The sequence below is a fragment of the Plasmodium fragile genome, assembly GCF_000956335.1.
Source record: "Plasmodium fragile strain nilgiri unplaced genomic scaffold supercont1.40, whole genome shotgun sequence".
Classification (NCBI taxonomy): Eukaryota; Apicomplexa; class Aconoidasida; order Haemosporida; family Plasmodiidae; genus Plasmodium; species Plasmodium fragile.
Genome location: NW_012192620.1, coordinates 83,263 through 94,822, shown reverse-complemented (window position 1 = coordinate 94,822; position 11,560 = coordinate 83,263). Strand labels below are relative to the sequence as shown.

Here is an 11,560-nt window from a genome sequence, read left to right as displayed (position 1 = left end):
AGGGGTATATAGCCAAAAAAAAAAAAAAAAAAAAAAAAAAAAAAAAAATTCCCCCTTTCACTTACATATGCGCATTTGCAGTCATACGGTTTTGTTCTCTTAACGTGTGCGAATTGCTGCAACTCGCCTGATACTGTTGCATATGCACAGGGAGTGATCGACGATGAGGTGCAATTATCTCGCAGGGGTGTGATGTGAACATTTGGCGAGGTGACTTCCCACTCAGCTACTTAACGTAGTATATTGCGCGGGCCTACACATACCTGCGCACGCACGCATGGATGGTATTATGTTGAACTCTAAAAGGGAAAATTTGTCAATATCCTTAGGGAAGTGAAAGAGCCATTACTTTTTCCAATTGTCATGAACGGGGGGTTTATATGCGTTCGAAGTATTACGTGGGCAATGACATGAAGCAACCGTGCAGCGGTTTTATTTTCTTTTTGGTAAATTGCATATGGCAAAGGTACGGAAAAAAAAAAACAAATACAGATTAGGACTTGGCTTCTTATTGAGAGAGCATTTTGTTTATACGCTTCTCTCGTGGTAAGCCCGTGTTTTTGGAGTGCTTACTTTAAAACGTTCCCCGTGGCAAATCCGACATGTGTTGAACCCAAGGGGCGGGAGGCAGCATACCTGCCTCGTTTATTGCATAAATATGTATGTACATATATTTGCGTATAATATATTTATGCACATATATTCTTGTATATTCCCCCCACAAAAAAAACAAAAAAATAAAAAAATCAGCGTAGGGTCCTTCGGTACCGTTGGCACAACATTTCCACCGTAGCCAAAGGCGACATATAAAATATGCTTATGGAAAAGTGCACATGGCAAAATAAATAGGCCCTGCGACAAATGGAACGCATCGCGGAAGGGAATACCGTGCAGTGCGATAAACAGGGTTCCATTATATATATTATACGTATATTGATGGCGGTGCTGTGCTTGCCCCCTCGTTTTATCTGATGGGGTACCATTGTACGAACCGCTTCCGCGTTGGTTTTTATGCTGCACCAGCGGCTACGTTTCTGTTTTCTTCCCCATCGATCACCTTTCCTTCCCAGTTCGGCAAACTTTTACCCAACCGGTAACAAAACCAAATAAAAAAAAACGTTGGGTTTTGTTCTGCCTCATTATATATATTGCTAACAAGTTTTATGCATACCTATGTCGGGCTCACATGTACCTACGAGAAACTGGTAAATGATGCGCGAACGGGAAAAAAAGCACTTTGAAACGTATATTTTAAGAAGCATCAAAAAACGGGATATAAATATTATTTTACGTGCGTGTTTCACATCATCAAATATATTTTTTTATTTTTATTAATTTAATTTTTTTTTTTTTATTGTATATGTTTTTTTCCGTTCGCGAATTTGAACAAAGTACTTCTTGACTGTAAACACGCGTATGCGCGTTATATGTACCCTTCCCAATTCGTTCGTCGTGTACGTTGAAAAAAGATCTACTTTTTTCCACCTACCAAGCGGCAACGCGTAGTATATAGAAGAAGAGCCTGGCAAAGTTATTTTAAAAGCCATAACGCTTTGCAAAATTGCTTCTCCAAACTTTCCTCCCTCCAAAGCTGCCGCTGAAAACCTGTTCATCTGACGTACTGAAACAAAAAAAAATGGCTAAGGACAACAAGGTAAAGGTGAAGAAGGCCACGGGCGAAGAAACACTCAAGTACTACAGAGTGAAGGGCCAGAAAAAAATTTTAGTCCCAGTTAAGGCCAAGAAAACCATTGCGAAGAAATATTATGGAAGGAAATTAGCATCAAAGAAGAAATACGTAGTGCAAGGAAAAATTAGAAAATCGATCGAAGTTGGAAAAGTGGCCATTATATTATCAGGGAGGCATATGGGCAAGAGATGCATAATTACGAAGATATTACCCTCCGGGCTGTTAGCTGTTGTAGGTCCTTATGAAGTAAACGGAGTGCCTTTAAAGAGAGTGAATCCAAGATATGTTGTAGTGACGTCCACGAACATTTTTAAGTTTGAAAATATGGCAGGCCTGAAGGATGAATTTGTCAAGCTGGCCGAACAGATCCAAGATAGTTCTTTTGTTAAATCATTGGATATAAAAAAAAGGCAAAAGAAACTTTTGAGCAAAAAGAATGAAAGTCTCTTCATGAATGACGTGATTACCAAAATTAAGGAATTGATGAAGGAGGACCCCAAGGTCAAGAATCTTCAAATAATCCAAAAGCAAATTGACACCTTACTGAAGGATGAAATTTCCAAAAACAAAATCTTTGCAGAATATTTGAAGTCCAAATTTACCCTGAGAAATGACATGGCTCTGCACAAAATGAAGTTCTGAGTGGCCCACGTCGGCGCTTCGTAGATACGTCTGCGCAGGGCACATATATATGTATGTATGTGCAATTGCTTAATTGTTAATTTTTTTTTTTTTTTTTTTTTTTTTTCCACCGTGCGCACACCCGATATGAACACAACCCCATTTTCCCCAACTCGTAATCGCATGTATGTTCAAACTCTTCGTGAAGGTTTTTGTATGCGACCTTTATGCTCTGCATTTGTAACGGCAGTTGCGTGCATTATTTTGTCCTCTGGATGGTGAAAAAGGACGACTTAAGAGGAGCACCAATAGGGTATCCCCGAACAGGACGGCACCACCAGGACATTGTACCTGACCGCACGAGCTAGCCTGGCCGTGCGCAAATGTGGACTCCACCCAATCGTTCCAACCCTTGAGCAGACTGTTCACCGGGAGGGGGTAAGGAGTTAACCCCACACGTCCTTGCAACTGTGCGCACACAAATGGTGGGCATAAAATGTGACACCCCTTGCTGAGAAGTGCAACTTTGTGGGCAACTCACACGTGTCACTTGTTTGGAAGAGACTATGAAGCACACACAAGATTGGCATGTGGAAAGGGGCAATCTGTGGTGAATCCCTTTTTTGGGGAGTCTCAACTATTGACCAATCGATGGGTCATTCTTTACTTGTACTCTGGTGCAAAATTCGCTAAGGCAAAATGGTTTCTCCTTTGCGCGGTTGTATACGTGCAGAGGCACACCTGTGCATACTCACATTATGGGTGATACGCATAGGAGGGAAAGGAGGGGGGGTTAAAAACCAAAGGGGACAACCCTTTTTTTTTTTAAAAAAAAAAGGGAAGGAAAAAAAAAAAAAAAAAAAAAATGGGTACACCCATATGGGACGTGTAATTAAAATGCCAACACAGCTAGCAAGCAAGGAGCATCTCCTCTAAGACAAACATTCAGCAGAGAAATTCATTTTACTACAACAAATCGTTGTCGTCTCCGAGGTCTCCCTCTTCTGCCTGCGCCAACTCCTCCTGTTGTCTGATCTTCCTTTCTTTGGCCTCCTCATTTTCCTTTTTTTCATTTTCGTCCGGATATTGCATCGCCTTAACGGCGTCTGAATACAATTGCAAGCAGAAGGCTATTCTCTTGTGGAAGGTCTTGATAGGATCACTTGTTATGTAGACGTCGCTGTTGGACTTGGATTCCACGTACTGGTTGTCGTAGTCGATGGTGGCTTCGATGACTCCGTCGTGGATGGCCTTGGCCGTTATGCCCACGATATCCAGGGGGGAATCTACGCCGATCTTCTTCCCAATGTCACTCTGTGGGGGGAGCAGCGGTGATGAGAGAAGCCATGATGAGTGAAGCGGTGAAAAACACAGCGGTAAGAGGAGAGGAGCCAGGACGGCCGCTAATAGTGGGAGAAACGCAGGTAGTCGGGGCAGACGCCCACACTTACGATCGAGATCCGGGAGTAGGAGAGGTTGATGATGCGGAGGGCCGTTTTAATCACGTTGTGGTGAATGCGCTTTATTAGGAGGTAAACCCCATCGCGCATAAACAGCTGGTTATAATCATTCATGACCTTGGCAAATTTGTTTATGTCTCCATTTCGAACAGCCGTCACAACGTGTTTATAAGGGATCAACTTGTTCCTCATAATTTTGTTGCTGAAGAGAGACCTATCCGGTATGTCTCCCATGAGTAATTCAACAATGATTTCCATTTTTGTAGCTTCTAACTTGAACCCTTTTGCACTCTGGTTATTCTGTGGAGCCTTCCTTATAGCTTGTGTAATTTTGCTATGGGCTTCACTATAGTCTAACTGGATGGCTAAAATTTTTCCAATGTAGTATAGGTACCTTGCATGTTGAGCATTCGATGAAGAGTTTTCAGGGAAGGAAGTTTTGCTCACAAATTTAACAGCTAGGTCATATAAATTGTGTTTTATATAATCCCTTAGTATTAAATTCAGGACAACTGTCTGCGTCATTATATCCCTGTGAAGACATGCATTACGATATATGTACAGAAGTTTTTGTCTGACTTGAGATAGTTTTCCACCTAATTCATGAACCCATGAGAAATAAAAATACACTTTTGCATTTATACAGTCCAGTGATCTTCTGTTCAATTTCGTGATCCTATTTACAATCACAGTGGACAGATCCATTGCTTCATTGTAGCATTTTTTATCTAATAGGTATAGCAATATCATTATGTAAAAAAAAACTTCTATCTCGGGAGCTGCATGTGTATATGTTTTGTCATTTATATTTGCAAATTCCGGGACTTCCTTTGGTAATTCTCTGAATTCATATATGTACTTGCTTAGTATTTCATATATTGGGTAACCCTCTTTAAATGTCTTGTTAATGAGACTAATCATTATTGGCATGAGCGTACTGCTCTCGTTTTTTATACTCAATCGCATGCCTTTTATATACTTGAGCATTCGCAAAATGTACCGATTGTCCCTGTATACTATTGCATTATGTATATTGTTAATACTTGTTAGAAGGTTATTCACAAACACACTGCTTACATCTTTTGCCGTCGTCTCCTTCGCCTCTCCAGCATCCACCGCTGGGGCCTCTGCCTCCTTGTCCGCATACTCGACCTTCTTGTGTTTCTCTTTCATATTGGTGCGGGGCGACAGGGGGGGTCTGTGCGACGGGGTGGGGCGAAATACAAGTACGTTACTTACTGCTCTTTTTTTTCTTCTTTTTTGTCTCACTGGGGGGGAGCACAACATATACGCAAGAACAAACGAGGGGTATCTTCTTCGCCCTCCCCTTTAGCGCAATTACCAATTCACTCGAGTATCTTACTTTGAGGGGTGTCCCTTTCCGCTAAGTACAAACACTGTGCACGTGCACGTAAAAAAAGAATATATTGTAATAAAAAAAAAACTTAAATAAAACGCAGCACGGTGACTTGGTCAGCTGGTCACTTGGAGCTACTTACACCTACACGTGAGTTACTCGCTCAGCGGAGGTGCCTCCCCCTTATGCGCCCATCAGGAACTTCACCTGCGTGGAGGTCTAAACAGTATGACATTCAAAACTGAAGGGGGGAATAATACGTCGAAGTAATTACACAATAATTAACCTCTGGTCTCGCAAAAAAAAAAAAAAAAAAATTCCTTTACATTTGACAAGGGCGATTTGACAATCTGGGCAGGGGGAGAGAGAAATATGTGGTGCGCATTGCGTTGACACAAATGAGGAAGCGCCCGGGGGTAACACGCAGCAGAGATAAGGGATCTCACTTCCTAAATGGAACAAAAAAAAAAAAATACCTCTTTTGCGACAAAATTGCGCTTCCGTCCTTTTAAAGGCTAATATAGTTGGGTCGCTTGGCACTTTATTATTTTTTATATTTATATATAATTTTTTTTTTTTTTTCGTGTGCCCCCATATGTGCGCGTATGCCCGGCACGTGTAAAAATTGTAGCCCCCAACCCCCAATGTGGTTATCGAGCGCAATTTATCATTGCATGTGTTTTGTTCTCTTTTGCCCAATGAGAAAATAGCCTTAACTGCTTATGGGAAAAAAAAAAAAAAAAAACGATTAAAAACATTTCGGCTTGGTGGTTTTAAAACGTGTTCCACACCACATCATCAGCATAAACTGGGGAAGGCAAATGTGACAAGCCATTATTTGTTCTCCCTGGGTGAATTTGCAACAGGGGGAAAAAAAAAAAAAAAAATACACATTCGGGAAGGAATAAAATGGCTTTGCTAATATATGGGGGATTTAAGCCTATACTGATGTGGGACTTTTTTCTTTGTATGATTTATTTTGTGTCCCTCTCTCCCTTCTCTGAATTTTTATGGCTATACTTGTGAGGTTACTTTTCCGAGGTAAACAGCTACAACCCAGATGGAGTGTCTCACACATGCAAAAAAGGGGGGAAGGGCATCCCCCACGCACATAATTGTCTTCGCCAAATGATAATTCTTAAATGTACGAAACAATTTACAAAATGATTGTGTAGTTTTTTTTTTTAAAAAAAAAAATTAATTCAAAAGGGGGAGAAAACATTAGCTCCTAATGTAGGAGCTCTTACAGCGATGTCAAAGGAAGGGGTAGGCACAATGGGCAAAGAGGACGTGTGTGACCGGTGCCGTGAAGGGGAAAGTAGAAAAACGAACACAGGGGGTGTCCCTGCGGCAGCGTAAGGGGAATCCTTGTGTGTCCATGCAGACACAACACAAATCAAATAAAATACTCGAATGAACGCGCTCCACACTGGACCACACATTGCAGCGCCATGTGTACACATGCAACGAGTGAGGCGGCAAAGGGAGAGAACGCTGGTGAAGGGCTCGCCCATTTTTGAGGAAAATATGAAATCGCCAAAAAAAAAAATAGGTGCACAAATTGACCAAGCGGCGCGCACTTCTAAATGCTGATCCCGCCTGTGTGTGTGAACCCCCCCCAATGTACACATCTGAGCTTCTTTCAGGTTAATTTCTCCAGTGGAAGGAGGTTCATGTGCTCGTCTAAGTTTTCCTTGCTTAGACTTAGCTCCTAACAAAGTGGTAAAAAAAAAAACAAAAAAAAAAAAAATGTAAGGGTTAACTAGGTCGCTGCATGGGCAACAAAGCAGACTAAGCGAAACACATGACCGCTTCCGTAACTGTGCCGAATGGTTATCCCTTTCTGTTGCACCCCGCTGCGATCATTTGCGCGCTTACGTCTAGGCTGTCTAGGTAGCTGATCCTCTTGAAGAAAATTCGATAGACGAATGAAAGGGAGTACATCACTGAGGGGTGGAAAAAAGGGGGGGAAGCGTTTAGAAAAATTATTGCGCTGAAATCAGGGGCACGGAAAGTGTACACTCAGGTGTGAGAACAGTCAGCTCGCGAGAGAGGAACACAAAAATGGGGGACGGAAATTTCCCGCTCATTTGGTTTGCTCTTCGTTAAGTACGTATGAACATCCAATTGGAGAAAAAGTAGCTGTTGGCAAAGTATGGTATCCCTGAGAAAAAAAAAATAAAAAAATAAAAAAGTCACAACCACGAGTGTTATTTGGTACGTTTGCTTATGCAGACATGAGCATACACCTAAGGGAGATTTGTCCACTATGCTTATTCATTTCCGATTCCTCAAGTGCCACTCGAGGAAAAATGCCAAACATGGGTGTACAGTCGTTCACTCTCCTCCCTTACCAAAAAATATTTTATTAAAAAACACAGACAGCACAGACATCTTGCAAATATTTTTGTCCGTCTTTAGGGAGCACTTAATAAACACAGGGGTGTCCTGCAGAAATGGAAAGGCATTATTATGTTATTTAGTTTTCTTTTTTTGTGGTTCAAGTGGAGTCGCTCTGAATGTGCGAAATGTACTATGAGATGAAATGCAAAATTGGCCTAATTCGCACCTCCACAGGAAGGCGCAACTTTCTTTTTTTTTGTTTGTCTCTTCTCTATCACGGACGTTTATTCGTATCCTTTGTATTCCATACGTTATGTAGTTGGGGGCAATCTGTTGGGCGAAGGAAGCATTCAAGGAGGAAGGTCAGGAGAAGGAGACGTATGTACGGTAGTTCCATGTAGAGACGTCCCATGTGGCCCACCACGTCCTCCTTCCACCTTACCGTTAATAAGGTCATTATGAGCACCAGGATGATGTGCATAATGACGAAGCACAGGACTAGCATGGTCTAACGCGGGAGGGGGTGAAAGCAATGCGATGAGGAAGTTGCACCGCGGCTAATCACACCGCGCCTAATCGCACCGCCGCTAAATCGCTTCACCGCTAACAGAGCACACAAGAATCCATCGAGGGGGTTACCTCGGGGGAAGATCTCCTGGTCTTCAATTTATAAAGAGGAATAAAAAAAACCCGAATACCAACATTTACAATTCCATACAAAGAGCAACAGAAAATATATATGGCCAAACTTGCAATGATAAAAATGTCTAACGGGAAGAACTACGCAGGGGAAAATTTACCATGCCCGGGGGGGGAGAGGAATAAAATGATTATGTGATCAAATGTAATTGTGATACTTCTGTCCGTTTGAAGGGATGGGTTACTTGTCCCTATCTCTTTTCTCTCAGGCCCATAGGAACGTGCGCGTCGAAGGGTGGTTATAAATGGCTGTTCAACCCTAATGTGGAGCTAACCCGAGAAAACAGAATCAGGGAAGAATCCAGCAAATTAAAAATGGTGTTTATTTTCTCTAATACAAAACCGCACTTATAGGCACAGACGGAGTTTAAGTACTGCAGAGGTAAGGTGAAAAGGGAAATGTGTAATTCCTATTGTGATGGTACAAACAGGTGGCACAGATTCTTCTCGGCTAGTCTCTTCACTCATGATTTGGTGAACTACTTGACTCTTTTACCTTATCCGTTATAGAGGCTAACAAGGATATGTAAACTACGAATGAGAAGGTTAGAAATACCAGCCCGGTTATAACCCTGTGGGGAGTGCCAAGGAGAAATGTGCGCGTCAATGCATAGGGTAGGCCAGCATGGCGCTACACATACACGCGCAGAAGCTTTTCGTATTTTTTTTTTTTTTTTTTTTTTTTTTTGTAAAACCTGCAGGTCATCACAATCCCTATGACATAAGACAACCAAGTCTCCGACGTCTTCTCAATCTCCTGCAGTTTGTAGTTGTATCTGCTTAGGGCCCTGTGTGAGGTTGGGAGTAGAGGACATGTGCATACACGTCTGTGGAATCTTTCGCCGGTATATGTTTTTGAAGAGAACCAGTTTGGAGAGAGGGAACAAATTGAGGACGCTCTTCCATCATTGGCATGATTGAATGTCTTTCCATTTGTTAGTAGCATCTGTTCAGGTAGACACACCATGCAGGTTGTGTCATGTGGAAGTGTGAAGAACTCACCTCTGCATTTTTGTTATCCTAAGAATTTCATACTTGTCGCTTCCACATATTTCACTGGGCGCTCTGTATTTATGCTGCGATGGGCATAACGGGCAGTAGGCATTTGCAAAAGCTTTATCACGCCGCTGAGACTATACGGTATCGCTGGATTGACACCTCCAACGTGATGGCGTCCTGACCACCGATGGCGCATACCTTTATCACCATTTCCTTCTCCTTCAAATTTGCAAAGCGAGTCTCTATCTCCCTCCTATCATGCTCTATATTTTTCTGTTGCAGAAATGATAAGGGCAGACAGGCGATGCCATAGCTCTGCGGATATGGGGAGGGGTGGGGCGACATGAACGACGTGGAGGATCAACCAGGACAGCTATCAACCGAGTGATGACTCAACTGAGTGACGACTCAACCGGGTGGGCATCGATCTGCTTATGCGCCCCGACCGCTTCACACCAACGCAGTTTTTAATTACCGTGTATGTTACCCAGAAAGAAACACCAATCAGGACAACGCACCCCATCAGAAATAAGATGGCCGACTCCCCCGCTGCAAAAAAGGGGTCGAAACATTGGTGAAATTTTTCGTCACCACGAACTTGCCATTCCGCAACACTTCATAAATGACACGTTATGAAGTGTATCCCCTTCTTGTGTAGCTAATTGTGCTGTCCATCAGTCCTTTTTTTTTTTTTTTTTTTTTTTTTAAACTTTCTTTCTCTAACTGTGTTTCATGTCGAGGAGGTCCGAGATGTATTCCAGTTCTTTTCCCTTTTCCTGTTTGGTAATTTATGAGCAAAAGGGGGGGGAAAAAAAAAGGGTGATTATATAATTAGGGTTAAATAAGGAGTTACTAATACATAAGCTCATGCTCCATGGTCTTTTGTAAATGCATCCTTTCATGCTGATCATGGGTCCGTGTATCTCCTAAAGAGCCATCTCAACCGCTTCCATTTCAATGGCGCAAAAAAAAAAAAAAAAAAAAAGCAATTTCGCTCAGTCGTACCATTGCGAGTTTGTGGCCCGGTCTATACACTAGACCAATTATGGCGAGCGCCACTATAAGACATATGAAGTAAATCTGTGGAGGGGTGAAAGTTAAGAGAGCGTGTGTTTGTACTGCTAACAGGTTGGGCTGTCTACCTGAGGAGATTGTCATTTCTTCCTCTTCATTTTTACCGTTTTTTTGAAGGACTCAATCACATTTTCGCATGGCACTATGTTGTCATCGAATTCGTTTCGGTAGTAGCCTTCTCATGTGAAAAAAAAAAAAAAAAATGCACACATATGAGGGACTTATGCATGTATATGTACATGTACATGTACGCATGACTCCGTGTGCACTGTCGTCCAGTACGTTTATTCTTCACGTAGAAGTATGAGAAGGGAACCAGGACGTAGGCTTCGAAAATTAGCACCCAGAAAATGACTGCAGGAGGGGGAGGAAGGGCAGGGTAATTTGAATTATCCTAAGGAAGCACACATGAAGCACTTCTACAGATATTTCCATAATGCTGGTGCTTTGATTGCACTTTTGTTGAATTCATGCAATGCGAAGCCCCAACTGCGAAACACGTCACCAAGGGGAGGGGGTGAAACTAACAGTGGTAGAACTTTGACACGAGCCTTTGGGTTATTTCCAAGTTTGAGATTTCTACGTCCTAAAAAGATCGCCGCGCGGACAAAAGAAAAAAGCGAGCATTCAACAGATATACGAAGTTGACTGCAACAGTTGCAAACGAAGTGGCACTTTTAGTTTGCCGCTTCCTTTCTTTCCCTTTGAGACGAAGTACTTACCCCATTAGACACCACGTATATGTCCACTGGTATGAACAAGACGAGGATGAAACTTGTGCTAAGGGACAGAACAAAAGTTGCCGCCGTTAAAAACGTCGACTCGCTTGCCTTTACGAAATGTCTGTAAAACGCCCCGCATGATGTGAATATTAACTGGAAAAAAAAAAAAAAAAAAAAAAAAAAAATTGTTCACAAAAAAAAAATAAAATGGCTAGCTATTTTTGTGCTACTGGGTTCGTAACTATCATGCGCAGTGGGGGGAGGGTCTTACCCACCACGGGTTACTAAGCGCTACACGGACGAATGCAGCAAACACATTTACATGACTTAATTAATACGCATGTGTGGACCACCTTCAGGTGCTCATCTTTATCACTCATGGAGAAAGGCACAGGTAGCTAACCAAAATTAAAGAGGTCAAAGTGCATGAGGTAAGGAAATCCATCAGAAGACAACTTTATACTCGTTTTTTTTTTTTTTCTAGCCACCTTGGTGTGCATAAGTAATATTTTTTTGCAACCCCAGTTTGTTCCTTCTTTATTTTTTTTTTCTCTTTTTTTTTAATTGGCTTCTCTATGGAAGGAAACTTGTATGG

The 11,560-nt window shown here is 42.1% G+C and overlaps 3 protein-coding genes across 3 annotated transcripts; 1 reads left to right on the top strand and 2 right to left on the bottom strand.

The window, feature by feature from the left end:
• Positions 1–1,636: 1,636 nt before the first annotated feature.
• On the top strand, positions 1,637–2,332 carry AK88_03478 (uncharacterized protein; the record flags this gene model as incomplete). The annotated part of the gene is made up of 1 exon (XM_012481094.1): positions 1,637–2,332. One exon carries the CDS (start codon positions 1,637–1,639, stop codon positions 2,330–2,332), a length of 696 nt encoding a protein of 231 aa, XP_012336517.1.
• A 945-nt stretch (positions 2,333–3,277) lies between these two features.
• AK88_03477 (uncharacterized protein) lies at positions 3,278–4,944 on the bottom strand (the record flags this gene model as incomplete). The annotated part of the gene is made up of 2 exons (XM_012481093.1): positions 3,278–3,625; positions 3,763–4,944. 2 exons carry the CDS (start codon positions 4,942–4,944, stop codon positions 3,278–3,280), a joined length of 1,530 nt encoding a protein of 509 aa, XP_012336516.1.
• A 1,826-nt stretch (positions 4,945–6,770) lies between these two features.
• AK88_03476 (uncharacterized protein) lies at positions 6,771–11,345 on the bottom strand (the record flags this gene model as incomplete). The annotated part of the gene is made up of 20 exons (XM_012481092.1): positions 6,771–6,839; positions 7,007–7,074; positions 7,242–7,292; positions 7,483–7,576; positions 7,754–7,801; positions 7,914–7,979; positions 8,111–8,251; positions 8,446–8,544; positions 8,667–8,742; positions 8,866–8,958; positions 9,173–9,246; positions 9,368–9,484; positions 9,645–9,718; positions 9,894–9,945; positions 10,175–10,249; positions 10,348–10,418; positions 10,526–10,597; positions 10,772–10,829; positions 10,966–11,118; positions 11,319–11,345. 20 exons carry the CDS (start codon positions 11,343–11,345, stop codon positions 6,771–6,773), a joined length of 1,578 nt encoding a protein of 525 aa, XP_012336515.1.
• Positions 11,346–11,560: the final 215 nt, after the last annotated feature.